Below are 19,820 nucleotides of genomic sequence, written 5' to 3'. Positions count from 1 at the left end.
CACTTTTGAGATGCAAAATAACAGGAGTATAAAAATGGAATGATGTAAGATTGTTTATTGATATAATTGGACTCTTTGTTGGCTATATTAACTCTCAATGGATGGAGAAAAAGGCTATGCTTTGGTACGTACGGTTTTGTTGGTCAATTTTGGACAGGATTAAGGTCCCATTGTGAATTTTGAATGGATTTGTTTCAAGTATATGAGAAGGGAGATCCAAACAATAAAAAGGTTTTGTTTAGCAACCTATGTTTAAAACTCCTTGCTTCCCATTTGCACACCATTTCACTGCATTCTCTCCATAAACCAGATGAGGCAGCGGGTTTGCAAAGAGGTCTCCACGGTGTTGTGGTAAGACATATATGGGCAGAGAGAGAGTTGGTCCCAACCTTGAACACTTATGAGTTAGGCAAGAGTTTCATTTTCTTTTTATTTGGAAGATCTCGAAAACCCTAGATCATGTTCCTCTCCATCTCTTATCAAAGCTAGTTATGTGATGGAGCAGACAACACATTCTACTATTGGCAAGTGCTTGGAGAAAAGGAGAGGGCTCTACGTGTAATGATATGAAGAGTATGGGTGTTCAAATTCAGCCAAACCAAATAAGATAGTTCGATTTAGTTACTTTGGTTTTCAATTTGGTTTGAGAAAAAATCCAACAAAACTGAATTAACTAAAATAAATACCTATATTTATATTTTAATTATAAATATTAATGTTAACATTAATATATATATATATATATATATATTACTATTTATATTACTAATATATGTTTAATTGTAAATATTGATAGATAATTATTAAATATAAAATAACATGCATTTATATTTTAGCTAATCGAATTAGCCAATTTAAAACTAAACTGAACCGACCGAATGAACATCCCTAATGGAGAGAGATGAAAAAAAAGAGTGCAAGCAAAACAATATGGAGGCATATGATATGTGGTTATAATCCTGGCCCAATGTTAGGTTGATAAAACAGAGTAAAAAAAAAGGGTAAATTAGAAAGACCCCTCCTGTTTCAAAAGTAGGTTTTAGGTTCCAATTTCTGGACCGAGCCGAACCATGATCGCCCAAAGGCAACGGCCCAACCCGGATTGGAATTTTGTATTTATAGACTATAATCAATTGTCAAAAAATATCTGAAACAAGATCAGGTTTCGTCTTGGTTGAGTTGTCCATAGTAAATTCTAATCCAACGGTTTTGACACGGTTCTAAAATCTTAATATATCCATTGTATCTCTTGCAAGCAAAAACTCTACTAGACACCCTGGATGTATTATAATTCAGCCGCACATTGGGAGCATCTTCCCATGAATTTAACGGAGATATTCGCAATGTACATCTGTTTCTTTGTGCGCAGTTTTGCTTGCATGAGACCCGGGCCTCTTTATAAAGGCATTAGGGTTGTAGGGTTTTATCTCCTTCACAAATCGCCATTTTTTCTCTAGGGTTTGTGGACTGAGAGAGAGGGAGAAGAGTAGACAGTCTCTCCATCTTCATCAATGGCGCCAAAAGAGAGAAAACCCAGGGTTTCGAGAAACCCAGATCTGATACGTGGTGTGGGCAAGTATTCGAGGTCGCAGATGTACCACAAGCGCGGTCTTTGGGCTATCAAGATTAAGAATGGTGGCGCTTTCCCCCGGCACGATCCCAAACCGGCGGAAGCCAAACCGGTCGAGAAGCCGCCGAAGTTCTATCCCGCCGATGACGTTAAGAAGCCCTTGATCAACAAGCGCAAGCTAAAACTCACCAATCTCAGGTTATTTCTCTGATTTCCATTTCCATATGTCTGTAATCTGTAATCGTTTTGTTTTTGCTTTTACTAAATCTGATTTCATTTTTTTTTTTTTCAAAATTTGATAAACTAAGGGCAAGTATTACTCCTGGGACGGTTTTGATTATCCTTGCCGGGAGATTTAAGGGGAAAAGAGTTGTTTTTCTGAAACAACTTCCATCTGGCCTACTGCTTGTTACTGGTGAGCAACTGCTGCTGCTTTATCTGGGCACTTATAATCACGTCTTGATCAAATTTTGTTTTAGACGACTTTGCTTTTTCTCTGAAATAAGATATGTGCTAGCACATCCGAAATGACATTTGTTTTTAGACTAGTTAGCTTGTTTAGCAAGAATGCTAGAATGAAGCCAACTACTTTCAAAACTTTATGATAGTAGTTGGCTGCATTTCTATAATTACCCGTACTAATAGTAGTTGTTTGCATATGGATCTTAACTTATTACAATTACTCGTTATATCATTGAAAGCTTTTTAACAATGTAGAGATTTGTTTTATTCCTTCAGAAACTAAATATTGAAATAGTTGTTGAGCAAGATTTTATATTTCCTTAAATGACCGAGCATTCAGTATGAATATATTTAAATTTTAATCTCAAAAAATGGGCGATTGCTGGCCTATATTATCTTTTTTTTTTCTGGCAATCATCACCTGAATGTAGATAGTCATAATTCACGCATCATAAGCAATTCCTAAATCAATTTTGGCCCTGAAACTCGAAATAAAAAGACCTTCAACAACTCATTGTATATTGACTTGTTTGTTCCATATTCATTACTTTGTCTTATCATCATTCTGTTTCATTCTACTGATGCGTTATTTATTCTTGGAAATTTGATGTTATGCCACCGACTGGTATTTCCTTTATTTTGTTAAGTTCAGAACTGTACAAAGCATTATATACAAAGGATCAATTCATGCTTTTTTAGGCCCACCTGCATCTGAACCACTATCTAGGTCTTATAGGTAGTAATCCAATCACTGGGGTAGGGCGATACATTGGAGTTTAGAACATTGATTTTTTACTTGTGAAATCCTGCTTATGATCCTGTTAGAGGCATCATTCTAACCATGCTTGTATATGCATGCACTTACTGCACACACAAATGCATGCGTATATACATAATGTATCATAGAAAACTGCTCTGGAGATGCCCTGAATTCCAAGAACAGATTAAATTTGACATTTTTTGCACTCTCTTGTAGACAAATACCTTCATGTCAGGCCCTTTTGTTGTCTTCGTTATCTAACTGAATCATAAAAGCCATGAAATGGGGAATATTGGGATTTAATTGATAGAATTATTGAAAAGAGCCAGCCATGACAAATAAATAGGCATTTAGATGGTAATGATAACTGCCAGGCCCACCTGAGAAGCCTTGTGACTGATGAGTTGAACCAGTCCATCATCCTCTTCACATTGGAAATGGATATTAACTGACTGTTCTTATTGATCAGTTTTGGGTATTCAGCCTGCAATTCTAACCTCGATCCATGAACCAATTTTTTGTCACAGTTCCTATGGAAAAATTTAAGGAAGGAAAAATAATTTATTGTAATTCAGGTAAAATTTGTTACACAATAAATTAAAATCATGGACATGTGTAGATTTGATTAGGGGCGGATTCCAGCGGAGCCGAGCCGAGCCGACCCAAATATCTGCCTATTTAAGCTCAGCACACTAATAAACTTTCAGGCTCGAGTTTGATTTGAGCTAGAGACTTGAGCTTGACTCAAGTCAAAAGCTAGGAAGTTCGAGCTCAGCTGCCTCTGATTGCAGGGCTCCTTCAGCTTCTGAGGTGCCGACCCAAGGTCTCCCTCAGCTACCAAGGTGCCGAGCTGAGGTTTCTTTCAGCAGCTGAGGAGTCGAGCTGAGGTTACACCCTATGTACATTTATACATATGTATATATGTAAAAGCTTGATTAGGCTTGTCAGTCTCACAGGCTGAGCTTTACTAGGCTCAAACTTGGCTTGATTAGCAAATGAGCCTAAGGCTTGAGTTCGGCTTGGAGCTTGGTTTAGACTGAGCTGAGCTGAGCTTTTCACAAGCCAAGCTTGAGCAGCTTGTGAAAAGCTTAGCTTGTGGCCACCCTAGATTTGATATTAAAATCACATGATAAGGTGATGCTGGTTCCATTTTAGGAGTTCAACGTTATGGGGAAATGTCAATTATAAAAAAAACGTTATGGGGGAAATGTCTGACAAGGGGTGGCATGCTGATAAAAAGCCTTTAGAAGGAGAATAAATTTTGTGCAATTTATTAATAACTTCCCCTCAATTTTCTGTTTCTTTCACTGATAAAGAAAGCTTTCTGTTTTTTTTCTTATTTCCTGTCAAACCAAATGCAGCCTTAGCGATAATGAAATGATGAAACATTTATATAATGAATTAGACATTGTGGTAAGAGAATCCCATTGTCTCCTCCCCTTTATGGCAGTGTTTGGTACGGTAGAAGTGGCATTATTTGTACTTGAGTCTAGTCTTGGAAATTGGTGAAGTGGTCAGGTTTTTCACATATGGGTCACATTTTTATTGTTGTTTATGCATGTAAATAAAATGTGCCAGTGTTCCTTTGGGAAAGTCAATGCCTACATGGTGCTTATGTGGCATTGTTCCATTGGCAAACAACCACGGTACTAAGCATATATTATATAGCAAATAGACATATATTGCTTGCAGTGTGTTGATTTTATGTTCAATAAAACTTGTGTTTTGTCTTTAAGCTAGATTGGATTTGGTATTTTGGTTGCTGCAACTTTCTTATTTGAAAACATGTGGTTGAATTGCTCAGTGATTTAGGTGCGCTCCTAGATGCACCTCTTACAAAAGGCGCGTGCCTGGTGCGCCTTTTTAAAATTTTGTGTTTTTTTGCCTTTTTTTTTTGAATCTAACAGCTGGGCCGAGGGCTTCACCCCCAAACCCCCAACCACGCCCTCGAGGCAAGCCCGAACAAGTCTATGTTAGGGTTTGAAATTCTTATTTCTCACAAAAAATAATGCCTTTTAAGAAGATATTTTATTGCAATGAATGGATAAACAACATCAGCAAATAGGGGGTTCTCTCTGCTTTGGTAAAATATCTTCATAAAAGGCAATGGAAGTTGTAAAATCATTATTTTTTATGTGAGAAATAAGAATTTCAGATCCTACATACACTTGTTTGGGCTTGCCTCGAGGAGCGTCCTACAAAAGCGACTCATAGAACAAAAAATGCAATATGTTTTATATCACGTTAACTACTTGAAGCAATGCAAGTAAGTAAAAAAAGAGATTGTGGGTTTTACATGCCTGAAAATGCTTTATATGTTTGCTTTTATTTTTAAAATTTCATTTGAATGCATTTTACATGTTATCTTTATGTATTTTAATTTTAGATAATAGGTATTTTAAATAATTTATTTTAAAATTTAAGTTTATATTTTTATTAATATTATGTTTAATACTTATTATCTTTTTTTGCATTTTTTAAACTTTTTTGGCCTTTTCTGACTTTTTTATTTTTTTATTTTTTGTAATTTTGCTCCTTTCTTAAAAAGGCATGCCTCTCCTTGTGCCTTGCACCTCAGGCGCAAATTGGCCCTTGTGCCTTTTCTGCGCCTGCCCAATTATGGTGCCATATGATAATTGCTTAATAGGCTTAACTGAATTGTTTATTGGTTTGTCTTTTAGTGAATAATTAAATAGGATACAAGTTCCTTAACTGTTGAATCGTTATTTTATCACTATTTTAATCAGTATGTGGCAAACCAACCGGCATCTTATCTAGCCATTTCAGCAGGCTACCAAATGATGAAATGAACTCCCAATTTTGGTCATTCACGTTTGTTTGTCCTGTTGCAGGACCTTTCAAGGTTAACGGTGTTCCTCTAAGGCGAGTGAACCAATCTTATGTGATTGCAACTTCCACCAAGGTTGATATTTCTGGTGTAAATGTTGAGAAGTTCGATGACAATTATTTCACAAAGGAAGCTGAAAAGAAGAAGAAGAAGGGAGAGGGCGAGTTCTTTGAAGCAGATAAGGAGGTCAGTTCCCACTTAATAGTTCTTGTGCGCCATTCTGAATGATTGGTTGTAGTCGATGGTTTTACTTACTTCCATCTCTTGTTTCGAAATCTAGGAAAACAAGGAACTTCCGCAGGAGAAAAAAGATGACCAGAAGACAGTTGATGCCCCGTTGATAAAGGCTGTTGAAGCAGTCCCTGACTTGAAGGCGTACTTGGCTGCTAGGTTCTCTCTCAAGGCCGGCATGAAGCCCCATGAGCTTGTTTTCTAGAGCAAACTCCGGATATTTGTTCATTTTGGTCTGTCAGTAGTCAGAACTTTTGTTTTTTAGTTACTGTTTGTAGTCGCTTATTTTTTATGTTTTAACAGTTTTAAGCTTGCAAGACGCATGATGTTAATTTTTGATGAGTGGACGAGATGAGTCGTGATTCTCATTGTGGCTATAGCTGTGGGAGTTAATACAATCATTCTATTAATACCACCATCTTGTTTCTTGTTGAAAGTCAAAGCATCAAACATGTTGGGTTAATTCCACCTCTGATGGTAATACGCAAATTTATCGAGTGCAGTTGGTATGGTCATGTATCAATTTTGTGTAAGTACTGGTCTGTTTTCAAGTGGTCGATAATTTAGAGTTCGTAGTGAATTTTTGTTGGATGGCCGAGCTGATTAGGTCAAATTAAGGGCAGATTAGGTGCTAAGTTAACTGGGTCGAGCTGGATAGGTTAGGTGTCGAACTGACTGGACCTAGTTAGATAGGTTAGGTGACAAGTTGATTGGGCCGAGTTGGGCAGGTAAAGTGACGAGCTGATCAGAGTGCCGGACTGTCTATTAGTAGTTGAGTTGCTTATTAGTTGCTGAGTGACCATAGTGCTGAGTGGTTGAACTGTCGATTTAGATAACGATTTTTGGTTATTTTTTGTTTTTTGTTTTTAAATTTTAAATATTTTTTACTTTTTGTCAGGACCTTAGAATGGGTTCTTGTCCAGTCTCTTTATGAATTTAATATATGTAGGGAAGACATTCTTAATGTGTGGCTGATTACTATGTGAGCAAAGTTTTTATTTGCTGGAGATCTGGCTCATCTTAACCAAGTAATTTTTCCTAGAGGGGAATAATAGAATTGTGCCCTCTTAGATTGTGATGTGATGTGCAAGGTACGATGCGACCTACACTCAAGACCAAGTGTTTGGACAATAGCATGTGGAATTGTTGTAAAAGTGGCAAATGTATGGAAGTTGCTACACTGATACGAAGACTAATGGGAACCGGCCTAAGTACCCTTGAGCCCGACCCATGACAAAGTAGAATACTCAACCGGCCTAAGTAGAATACTCTTGGACAAGTCTTCTTTGTTCCTGGAATATCTGTTCATAGCATTAGACAAAGACAAGGCTTTGAGTATGTCATAGATAAATTATTTAAGCTTTGGTTAATGGTCGATAATGGTGATAAAGGGAAGTTGGAAATGAAATAAGAAAGGGGATCGGATCCTTTTCTTGTGTTCAACGAGTTTGAAATGAAATAAGAAAGGGATCATAAGACAAAGACCCTTGTACTTTGTTTTCCCACAGATTCTTCTATTACGATCATAAGACAAATACGTCATTCTATTAACCTTTCGTCCAAAAAAACCATTATAATATTTTTTAATTCCTATATTATCCTTATAAATACTGTTCATTTTCCCTGACTTTCCTTCACATTTCTTTCTCTCCTGCTCTCTCTCTCCCTCGAGCTACAACATACATCATAATATAAGGATTAGTATCGACTGGTGATGAAAATCTCCTCCTTTCGCTTTTATGAGGGACCGTCTGCGGTGGTGAAAATGAAGCAACCCAAATGGACAAAAAGGAGAACCAGAGCGACAAATTGGTTAAAGAAGGAACAAATAGTGGCCATTGCTACGCAGGGAGCTGGAGCTCTGAAAGGGCCATCAACAAGTTGTCGGAACAACGGAACAATGCTCAGAGAGAAAGAAGAGATGAAGGGTTAGAAATAGTGGAAGAAGAGTATCCAATAAAGGAAAAATGAAAACAGAGACGGTTGAGGTGGGGGCCATGGAATGGAAGAATAAAGTGGAGAGTTGGTGCAACGCAAGCTTCGTATTTCCCCCCTCCCTCATCCCATCCCCCTTTTTTAAGATGGTTATCTGAAATTTCCCAAACTTTGTTATAAGACACGTTGAAGGAATTTTTCTTCTTTTTGTTTTTTCCTCTGTAAATATATAAGAATTATTAAGGAGTAGAAGATTGACAAGACACAGACTCTGTAACGGTGTCACTTTTCTTCATCTTCAATGCGAGGGCTGTACTTCCTTGCACCGTTCAAATAGCGGTAAAGAGGTTGAGGTCGAGGTTAACACCCCGGGCAAGATTCGTCACCCCAATCTCTTGGCACTGAGGGCATATGTATTATTTGGGACCCAAAGGAAAATAGCTTATAGTCTTTGATTTCATGTATAAAGGGAGTCTTGCCGCCTTCCTCCATGACACTGTAGATGGTTCCCTTCCCAACTAAAAGGGAGAGGAGAAGGTTCTCTGACTCTCTACAAGAGATTACATATCTAGTCAATACTGATCGTTATATTATGATGTTTGTTGCAGCTCGAGGGCCTGATACCCCCACCGATTGGCAGAGAAGGATGAAAAAGAGAGATGGGAAGAGAGAAAGAGAGAGAGTAGAGAGAGGGAGAGAAAAATGTAAAAGGTCAGGAAAGATGAACAGTATTTATAAGGGTAGTATGGAGATTAAAATATATTATAACGGTCTTTTTAGATAAAAGGCTAACGGAAGGGGATCTTTGTCTTATGGTCATAGTACAAGAGGTTTTTTTGCTGTGAAACAAAATACAAAGGTGTCTTTGTCACAAACCCCATAATACAGAGGCAGTCTTTGTAATTTAAAATACTTAATTGTCTATATGGACAGCTTCGGTTAATGGTTGATAGTGGTGATAAAAACAAGTTTAAAGGGAAACCAGTGCATGAGGCACTTGCCAATGCAGGGTCTGGGGATAGAGGTAGTTTCTAAGATTTAAACCTTAGTCACCTAATTCGCAATAGAACAACCTAACCGTTAGGTAAAGGCCCTGAACATTTGCAAATTTGCATTATTTGGCAGGTGGTTGTTGCTTTTTATTTTTTGGCAAAAACTGAAAAAGGATTCATTAAGAAGAAATTCTCCCATAACCAGGTTGGTGGAGTTTCAAAATATTCTATATCGCCTTGATGCCTAAATTTTCCTACCATTGTGTGGGCTATGATATTGCGGCTTCTTTCAATATAGGTTATCTTACAACTAACAACTCAATTTCTTCAGTCAATGCCTATTCCAACCATCTTCTGCTTTTGCTTTTGTTGGATATTTGAGAGACTAAAGTGTATCAGAATTTGTGAAATTACTTCTTTTCTCTTGTTGGTCAAAAATCTCATTTACTTTCAACTTTTGATCTCTCCTTGATGCCTGATTTGCCATTTAACAGACCATTAGGAATTGTTGAAACCCAAGGTTCTTGAAAAACATAGATGTCATCTCTGGTTTTAACCTTCCTATGAAAAAGTCATTTTTAACCTCTACTTTCATTTTCATTAGTTGTTTCCACTACGAAGAGTGTTATTAATGAGCTCTTCTGTATAAAAGCTTTTATTTTTCAAATATTAATTTTTCCATTATCGCTTAGGCCCATATACTTTTCTTGGCATTTAACATTAATTTTCACTAGTGTTTCAACGGAAGCGCATGAGTATACCATTCCTAATCCCCAAGCCTCTTTCATCTTTTCGTTTGATTATATTCCTCCAGGGAATTGCTGGTATTGGGCTATTTCCATTTTTGCCTGTCCACCAGAACTCGCTTTTTTTTTTTTTCTTTCTTCAGCTCCTTAATAATCTTTTGAGTTTGTATTTGATAAGAGGGAATAACAGGTTGTTGTTAGCTAATCTCTTCACAAATCACAACTCTGCAAATCGTTGCATTGCTATAATTTCATCAGGGCGTATAGCTATAAGAGAACCCGACTCTAATCACTTACTTAATTATTTAGTTTTTTCAATGATCAATATTCTCATATACACCAATGTTTTAAAAACTTACTTGGAGGATGAGCCATTTTTGCATTTGGGTTGTGATCACCGGTTCAACCTGACCTGGGTCAGATAATGCCACTTCATTACTCTATTCATACATACATGCATGCATGCATATACATCTATATATGTGTGTATAAATACATATTTTTTTAATAAATAATGTCGAATTATATTATATAATATATATTATTTTATATTTGATTTATGTTTTAATTTTTTTTATTTATAAAAATATTAAAAATTGTAATTTAAGGTTAATTTTTTTTTTCACAAAATAACAGGGCAAGATGTCTATGACTCATTTGAATGCATAAATCTCAACTCAAAAAAAAAAAAATCACTTCAATTGAACATTGGAGTGCACACTTATGGCCTCTGAAAGTTTACATAAGTAAATTGGTCAATGGGTCAAATGAGTCAATGATCCAACTTCCCCGGGTCAGATGTTAATCAATTACTATGTTTTACTAGAATCAGACCCAAAATCATGGCCCAACACCGGCCAAGTCAATGATGAATTGAAAACACTGATATACACACCAAAAAATATATACATTGCGTTCGTCTTATCAAAACAGAAAAGTAAATAGACTTGGGCAGAAGGTTGGACCGGATTTAAATCAGAAATCGGGCTCCTTTGCCCAATACAATGTGCATGATCGCATGTTCTCTGTCGCTTTACGTACCAAGGAAGGAGTTTCGCTTCAGTCCAGGCATTGTTAGTCAGGCGCCGTTTGCGCATTCCGAGGATGTGCCACATGTCTCCGTGTAAATGGCTTAAGCATGCGAGGATTCTTCAGCTCCCTAAGTGTGCATCCTGTTAGTTTAAGTTAAGTAAAACACTCATCCTCCCCTCTCTTCTCCTCTCCTCGCCTCTCCTGTTGCAGATAAGACATCTCTCCTCCCCCTCTCTCTCCCCATCCGCCCGGTGGTGACTTCACAACCATCGCCATCGGCGACAAACAAAGTAAACTGGTTAGCTATCCAAAGACAATTGACACAAATAGAGAGGCAACAAGCTCATCTTATGAACATGTTACAGGTTGGTTGAATAAGTTCTGTTTGAGAAATGCTTTTTTGAACTGGTTTTCAATATTCATTAAAATATTTCCATATTGAAGGATTTCATGGGCAGGTCCCATGACAGCATGGTTACTCTAGAGAACAGAGTGAGGGGTGGGGTCTTGAGAGAATTGTTGAAGACATGGCACGGGATCTGACGGTGTCATCAGGCAGGAAAGGTAGTACTTTTATGGTGGGTTATGAAGGATCTTCTGCTAGGTTGGTTGGCAAGTATAATGGGCTCTCTAATTACTCTAATAGCAAGTTGGGCAGGGGTGACAATGGATGGGTTCCATTTGCAGAGAGGTCCCTTTTATCTGATTGTGGTGTTTCAGGAGTGAGGGGAAGGGACCTACCTTGGAGGTGTGATGTATTTGATGCATGGCATTCTTATGCATATGTTTCTTCAGGAAATGGGCATATCAGTTCTAGAAGATCTCTAGGTGGTGATGATAGGTCATCTAGAGAAGAACATGACAGTGATCAGGTTGGCAACATCTTGGAATAAGGAAGAAGGATCTGTTAGGCTTGGCGAGGGGCCTTCTGCAAGAAGTGTCTGGCAAGCATCAAAAGATGAGGCAACTCTGGAAGCAATTCGAGTGGCTGGGGAAGAGTTACTTTTCCTAAATTAACTGCTGAAGCTTTGGGCAATGAGATTATGGAGCAGGACCGGGACCCAATCTGGGCTTCTTGGAGCAATGTTATGGATGCGTTTAATGTAGGTGATATTCATTCAGCATATACTGAAGTTTTATCTACAGGGGATGATCTTTTGTTTGTGAAGTTGCGGCGGTGATGGTTGTAAAGTCGCTGCCGGGCAGGTGGGGAGAGAGAGAGGGAGGAAAGATGTCTTGCCTGCAACAGGAAAGGAGAGGAGGAGAGGATGAGAGGAGCAAAACACTCGTTTTGGTTAACTTCAACAAAGGAGAAATATTCTAACGGAGCTCAAGAATATTCTTCGCATACTTAAACCATTCACACGATTAGGAGATGTGTGGCGTGTCCTCCGAATGCGCGAACGGCGCCTTGACTAAGGGTGCCTGGACTGAAGCTGAACTCCCAAGAAAGTGAGTTGGGACTTTGGGATTGGGAAGTGAGTACTTTCCACCTTTGCAATTGATGCACGAACCATTCGATCGGTATTCAGATGGGTTTTGGTTCATCCCAATCTGATATCTCAAGCAGTTTCATCATATAAGAGATTGCTTCAGCCTTCTTCCACGGAAAGCAATCTTCAAATGGAAAAAAGGAAAAAAGAAACATAAATTGCGCCATTGATGTAGCCCTAACTAATCCAATTCCATTCCATGCATTCTAATCAATACAATAACTATTAATTAATTAAAGTCAATGATTGAGCCAAAAGCTCAACGTTTGACCATAGTGTGTTGAATTAATTCTTAATCAGATTGTATTTTGTATGGGAATCGCATCTAGTAGGCATAATATAGCAAACAGGTTCAATGAGTATTTGAAAATTTTTAAAATGGTTTTTAAGGATAGGCTGGAAGTATTTTAAGAGACAGGTGTCAAAAATATTTTTAAATGATCATTCAAAACGTATTTACAATGTTGTGCAATAAGTAATATGATTAAGACCCACCACCAAATAAGTCTAACTGCCTATCATATATCTTCTTAAATGCTGATATAACCTTGATTTTGCGTAGAGAGAGAGAATACATCCATGGCCCATGGGTTGTTCAACTTCTTCAACCCATGTCAAACGTATGCTAGCTGAGTGGCCATTAATCTTCCACAACTTTCTCTCAGCTTTGATTGGACGTTTTATCTTTTCCCATATTACGTTTAACATATTACATCAATGGAAGGAGTAGTGAACGTTCATTCGGGGTGGACCCTATGGCGATTGGCGAAAGAACCTTGCCAAAGGAAGCGGTTCCTTCACCGGCGCAGCTGCAGTGAACTTGTGGGTCTCTGCAATTACACCTCCAACTCCTGCGTTGGCGGTTGCCCAAGAGTTCAGTGCAACAATGACTGCTTCTTCGTCACCTGCAACTATATATGAGTATATGACCCCCCGGGCAACGCCCTTCTTAGTTATTAGATTGAGCTTCCCAATTTCCATTACTTCAATTAAACATCTCTTTTTGCGGGGTGTTTCTGTTTCTCAGTTTCAGTTTCAGTTTCTTTTCTTTTGTTTAAGTAGAATAAACTATATATGTATATATATGAAGCAACTATTTATGTAATAAGAATTTCTTAATTTCCATTTCTTTCTTTTGGTGTAGATTGTAGAACGCAGATAGGGACTGCCTTGCTTGTTATCTTTGCATGTTTTCTGTGTTTCAGCTGGTTGCACTAAATACTGTTTCAAGCCAAGCCTTGTACTATACGTTGCAGTAAGTTAGAACTCAGCTGCCAGCGTTCTCTTGTTTAATTTTCTTTTTGTTTTTCTAATTTTGGTAATAGTGTTCTCTTGGTTATATCTAATGCTTTTCTGTGTTATACCTCATGATTCATGAAGCTGTAAGTGAGACCAAAAGTTATATATTCTCAGTTAGACTTAGAAGCTATATCAAGAGCTAACATGGTGATAACTCCGAGCTGTGCTCAGTGTTGGCCGATGTAATTTACTAATAACACATAATGACAAATTATGTTATACCTTAATTAGTATTGAGTACCCTCCTAACTTAATTAATCGAGTACAAAATATGAAAATTTGAGAAATTTTCTGACCCTTTAAATTTCAACCAGTCCATACTGATTATTTTTCAGCCACTTATTTGGCTCTCTGTTGAAGCTTGTGTCAGTGACTTTTCAAAGCAGCTATGCTAAAACAATTCAACCAAATTAATCCTCACAAACAAGGCCATACATCTAGGGGGGTGTCAACGGATCATGTTTGGGTTGAAACCTGTCTGAGTCAAAACCAATTTGAACGGTCCAATATGACATTAAATTGAACCAGTCCAGGCTTAATGGTCCTAAATATTTATTTGATTGGACTGGACCTGGTCTATCTGTAAAGAATTTATATTGGACTGGGTTGAGTTGAACTAATATCCGGTCCATTAACAGAAGATAAGAGTAGGAATTTTAATGGGTCAGGTTTGGATTGAATTGAACTAATATCTGAATTGGACCAATGCAGTCCAAAACATTTATCAGATTGGATTGGACTTGGCCCATCTATAATAAATTCATATTGGAATGGATCGAATTGGATCAATATTCAGTCCATTGACAGCCCTACATAGATCCATGCATGGTGGGGGTGGGTTGGGATCATATGATCTTATATGTTTAGAAATGTAAGGATGCATACATAAATTATTTATGAAAACTGAACTATAGTTTTTCTTATTATTTTCACTACTAAACTATTAAAATTTGCTGATGGTAATACTGGTTTTTTACTGACTAAATAAAAAAAAAACAAGAAAAAAACCAGAACATAATAAATTACTATGTGATGTCACCATTAATTGGTTCAACTCAAAACTATGACCATGAAATCTATTATGGGTGTTAGTTGTATAAGACACACACAAAGAAGGCAACACCAAGAAACCTTAATTTGCTCCTAAAGTAGGAGAAACAGAGTCCAGAAGTCTCTGTGATGGAGTCCCCAACAATTAGGCTCAGGCTAGTTCTGGCTTTCCTTCTCATTTTTCTGGTTAGCATGGACCGGCCGAGCTCAATCAAAACTCTTCAGAGGACTATATATGTGAATGCGCACAATGAGGTGCGTTCACGGGTGGGCGTGGCCTGCTTGGAATGGAACGAGACAGTTGCCGCTTTTGCCCAGACCTACGCCAACAATCGGACCGCGGACTGCTTGCTGGAAGCTCTCCGATACAAGTACTACGGCGAGAACTTGGCAGTGCCGGCATTCCATACACCGGCGCGGCTGGGGTGGATGCCGTGAATGCAATGGACTGCCGAGAAAATTTACTACACTGATAATAATTGCACGCAGGGAAAGGTCTGTGGACACTATACCCAAATCGATCCGTTATTGGGGAGTCTTCTGCGGAAATGACTGCAGAAGTGAGCAACAACTTTGAACTTTCCAAAGCTACACAGTTAGGTCAATCAGTTTTGGCGCCACAGTTATTGCATCTTCTCAAATAACCATTCAACCTAAAACCTTAAACTATCAGATGAGCTTGCTGAATAGGTTGATATTCTCTAACAGCTCCTTCGTCAAAGCCCACGGGGCTTGAAGCATGAACAAGTACAGGCCCACTGATACCTTATGTTGAAACTTATTTAATTACAGGACAAATGACCTTGAACAAGCCCAATGGATATATCAAAATACCGCCATAAGCCCCCTGCATTTGGCAGACGTGATATACGTTAGCCATCTCCCAATTCTTTGACGAAAATACCCAAAAATAGGTGATATGAATACGAGTTATGTAACATTAAATAATGAAGCCATGGCTAAATCCTCCATGTTCTTAAGACATAATCCACATCCATTCATGGCATGTTTTGATGACAAAAGTAACCCCAATAATTAGTGTTTTTGAATGCCACTTATATCCCTTCAATGGTTCAACCTAGGAGAATCTGAGCAGAATTTTGAACAGAACCTTCTAGAGAAAGAGCTTGCAAACGAGAATGGAGGGAGTATCTTACCAGTGATTCCCCAAAATAAAGATTAGAGAGATGGACGCTACCTCAAATTTGAACTCCAAGAGACAGGCACAAGCATGGCGAATGCCCTTGGTCGCGTCATGCTTGCAGAGGTACCGACCACTGCAATCGACCTAGTTGAAATCGAGGTCAACTCCTCTGTTTTCAACGATGAGTTCATCGTTCACCACCTTGGCCTCATCCCTGACGGACAATGCGAGTATTGTTCTGTCAAATTCCACCTCAAAGTCCACTACAATTCCGACCATATCCTTAGGGGGTGTTATTTTTTTTGGAATTTGAGAGAGAGGAACATTTGGTTAATGGGATTTTGGTTTCTATTGACCAAGAATCCTATGCTCTTTTTTCAAATTTATCTAAGGACCAGGGAAAGTTTATTTTCCTGGGCCAAATAAGTGATACCCATCTCCTAGGTGGATAAATAACTTTCCCACATAGGGGGAAAATTACCAATGCTTGAATGGGACAAAAATGCCCTTTTTAATAATGGATTCTTATGGCTAAAATTGTAATTGCCTTATTTACATGAGAAATAAAAGAACATGGGTAAATGCACTTACTCGGGTAAGTATTTCCCAGAAAAAACTTACCCAGATAATTGCATTTACTTGGGTAAGTAACTTACCGAAAAGCCTTGATGTTACTAGCTATGACCTCAAAACCTTCGACCCTTTCGTCGTCTTTGTTGATGTCGCCGAGTATGTAGAGTCAAGTGGTTACAACGCTTCTGAGCAAATGGGTATACTTATCATGAAATTGCATCATGGGCAAGAGCTAAGGTAAGAGTAATAGCTGTAAAGGGGATAGGAAAAGAGATTGGATCGAGAGTAGCCAAACAAGTGTTTTTTACATTGATCTCAATACTCATTAGGTTGTACCGGTTGACCCTAAGGCATACACTGACCATGATGAAGTGATAAATATATATATATATATATATTAAATATTAATAAGTTTGATAAATAAATAATTATAATAAATTAAATTAATAATTATAATAAAATATATATGTGCATAAATATATATTTTATCAACAAATAGTGTATAAATATATTTTAAATGTGTTATATATATTTTTATATTTAATTTATATTTTTTAATTCAGTTTTTAATTCTTTTTTATAAAAATATTAAAAATTACAATTTGAGGCCAAAAAAAGTGTCTTTTTTATTTTGTGAAAATAGCGGGGCAAGGCTCCTACTATTCCTTGGAACACATAGATTTTGAAAAGTTACCCAAAATAAAAAAATCACTTCAATCGGACATCGAAGTGAAAAGTTATGGCCTCCGAAAGTTTGCATAAATTGAGTGTGCAACCCGTGACTTGATGACCGGGTTGAATGGATCAACGATCAAACCGGTCGGGTCAAACAATTCTTGACCAAGTTAACGATTTTTTACCATATGACGGGTCTTGACTGATTTGGACCCAAAATCTTGATTGGGTGACAGTTCATCATGCTTGCATCCATCTCCCGGGGCTTGAATTTGAGGTAATCATCTTTCATCTCTCTAATCTTTATTTAGAATCGCTGATAAAGTACTCCCACCATTCTCATTCACAAGCTCTCCTCTGAAAGGTTCTGTTCAAAATACTACTATGCTCTCACCCTCGGATAACCTCCAAGACTGATGTTTGATGTTGATGAGATGTAAGTGGCGTTGAGAAACATCAACCATTAATAAGATACTTTGTCATAACATTTAGTGAATGCTATCTTGAGAGGAGGGGGGATTTAGTGTTATGGGTATTTTTGTCAATAAATTGGGAGATGGCTGACATATATCACGTTTGTCGAATATAAGCGGGTTGTGATGGTATTTTGATTTTTCCATTGGGCTTTCGTGACCGGATTTTGTTGATAAAGATGTGAGGGGGTTTTCTTTTATTGAGGGATAGCTTGGGGTCATTTTGCCTTAATTATAATGGGGTAACGAGGATTGAACACTAAACCACTTGGTCAAAATGACTTTGATATCATCTCAAAGAATTATTCAACTTAAAAGCTTAAATTATTGGGTGAGACCCTAAATAGGTTAATATTCTCTAATACATCTCATCATCACAGTTTACAAACTTCTTTACTCTTTTGCTCATCTTCGTTCTAGACACAATAGTTATTTGCCAAACACAGAGAGAAAGAGTAAGGGAAGGATAGGTGAATGCATTAAAATACCAAAATACCTCACTAAACTTTTTCTATTTTCCCTCTTTATTCTAGTAAATGAAAAGACGGAGGAAACCATTTTTCATCTTCCCTTTCTTCTCTTCTCCGTCTTCAATATCGTCTCTATAGCCATCGCCAACATGCCGCGATCATGGGAATCTGCAATGGTTGATAGCCCAACAACATGCCGCGATCCTGTATCTAGGATCTGCTCCATTGCCTGGAGCGACGGAAGGGGCGAGACGTCAACCCCTTCTTTGAGTCTCACGTTTCTATTCTTTCTATCTATCTGTCTACTTGATTAAAAACCCAAAAATAGAGTGAAAACCCGAAACCGCCTCTTTTCATCCAAAAAACCACGCTAAGATCCTCTCCTTCATTCCAAATACTACTGAACACCATTGCAGGAGCGGTTTTCGTCTCTCCTATCTTTCTTCCCGCGAGCGTCTCAGAGGTGGCTTTCTAGGCATTTTTTCCCCTTTCGGGGCTTTTCTTGATAGGAATGGAACAGCGTCGAAGAAACAAAGGTTCGATTGGGAGGAAAAGAAAAGTGCGCGTGAAGGTGAAGGGCTGTGATAGGATTTCGGAGACGGAGATGATGATGATGATGAGGTGGGGTACATGGGAGGAGCTCCTCCTCGGAGGCGCCGTTCTTAGACACGGGACCCAAGACTGGGATGCCGTCGCTGCGGAGCTCTAGGCCCGGATCCTCTATTCCTGTAGTTTTACCGCCGAGGTTATCTTTCTTGGCAATCTATCATCGACGTTAATCCGACCTTGTATCTCTCGCCGGAAGCATTTTTAGTTTTCTTCGTTAATTTCTTCGAGAATTACAATATAGAAATTTTTACTTATTCCCCTTGAATGATTGCTCTCATTTGTTTTCTTAATATTTGGCAACTCAAGAGTTTAGAATTTCTGAAAACAAAACACAATAGTCAAGAACAAGAAATTTGCTTGCCGTCTCTGTTGATCTGTTATTGGAATTTGCTTTTCTGTTATAGCGTATGTAAATGGCACAAATGCCCTTTAACCTTTTTATTTCAAGGATAATATGGGAATTAAAATATTATAACGGTGGGACTTTTGTCTCATGATCATAATAGGGGGTCTTTGTCACAAAACAAAGTACAAGACGTCTTTATAATTTATCTTTATTTTTTTATTAAGATAATTTTACCCACAAATTTTTAGATTTTGTCCCGCTCACTTATTTGGTCATATCTTTCTAAACGTAACCGAATTTGTGAATTTACCAAACTTTGTCATTTGTTTTATAAAATTCATTAATTAAATTCATGATTACAATAATTTTGTTGCAGGCTAGTGATGAGAATTAGAATTAATGGTTCGACATTATTTTTATCTTTAGAGTTCAATTAGTTAACATTAGTGAAGCATACTGACTTTATTTCCAAAACCTATGTTAACTTTTATTTTAGATCATCTTAGGTTTTTTGTCAAATTGATTGAACCAGATAAGCTTATTCCATTTGCTTATAAGTTCTTATTATTTTATTTTCATTTCTCATTTAACAAAAAACTGTGCATCTCATGAGTCCAATGATAATAAAATAAAATAAAAGAAAGATATTCAGAGTGTATTTCGCATCTTCCATGCATACTTCTTTTTATGCATTCAGGTGAAGGCCTTTTTACAACGTAAAACAAAGTTGGTCACAAAGAATCGTCTAGACTCTAGAGAGCCCATCTTGATGTGTTAGATGAATCAAAGTTGGTCTGAGTACACTCTTGACCAAAAAAATTAAGCCCCACTTTGGGATTCCACACTTTAATAGAGAGAATAAATTGGTAGGCCTGCACAGATGGAATTAATTTTTGTTTTGACTTCAACAGTGAAATCTATATTTCTTTTTTTTTTTTTTTCCCTTGAAAGATATTGCTTTTACTTTTATAATTAAGATGGTTATTACATCTTTATAGCATCAATTGATGAAGAAAATGGATCGGCCTCTTTAAACTGACAGATTGTTACACTCAACAACAAAAGTGAAAAGCTTCTTGACAAGTTCGTCACCGAGTTGTCGGGTTAGATTC

The 19,820-nt window shown here is 37.6% G+C and overlaps 1 protein-coding gene and 2 pseudogenes across 1 annotated transcript; all 3 read left to right on the top strand.

Annotated features, from left to right (window-relative positions):
• The first annotated feature begins 1,430 nt into the window (after positions 1–1,430).
• On the top strand, positions 1,431–6,307 carry LOC148847712 (large ribosomal subunit protein eL6-like). Its single transcript, XM_088950182.1, has 4 exons — positions 1,431–1,768; positions 1,879–1,985; positions 5,645–5,826; positions 5,921–6,307. The coding sequence occupies exons 1-4, from the start codon at positions 1,512–1,514 to the stop codon at positions 6,074–6,076; spliced, it is 702 nt and encodes a 233-aa protein (XP_088806308.1). The 5' UTR covers positions 1,431–1,511; the 3' UTR covers positions 6,077–6,307.
• Positions 6,308–10,777: 4,470 nt separating this feature from the next.
• Positions 10,778–12,392, top strand: LOC148847711 (microtubule-associated protein TORTIFOLIA1 pseudogene; annotated as a pseudogene).
• Positions 12,393–15,557: 3,165 nt separating this feature from the next.
• LOC148847710 (DNA-directed RNA polymerases II, IV and V subunit 3 pseudogene) lies at positions 15,558–19,102 on the top strand (annotated as a pseudogene).
• Positions 19,103–19,820: the final 718 nt, after the last annotated feature.

This window comes from Nelumbo lutea, chromosome 6 (genome assembly GCF_056320005.1).
Source record: "Nelumbo lutea isolate HS-2025 chromosome 6, American lotus-T2T, whole genome shotgun sequence".
NCBI lineage: Eukaryota > Viridiplantae > Streptophyta > Magnoliopsida > Proteales > Nelumbonaceae > Nelumbo > Nelumbo lutea.
Note: the sequence above shows the minus strand (reverse complement) of the source record. Positions and strands in the feature narration are given on the sequence as shown.

Bases quoted from the DNA above. Each gene is read 5' to 3' on its own strand.
- LOC148847712 (XM_088950182.1), top strand. From the start codon at position 1,512: ATGGCGCCAAAAGAGAGAAAACCCAGGGTTTCGAGAAACCCAGATCTG. The intron at 1,769-1,878 runs GTTATTTCTCTG...TGATAAACTAAG, and splicing joins CTAAAACTCACCAATCTCAG to GGCAAGTATTACTCCTGGGA. The intron at 5,827-5,920 runs GTCAGTTCCCAC...TTCGAAATCTAG, and splicing joins TCTTTGAAGCAGATAAGGAG to GAAAACAAGGAACTTCCGCA.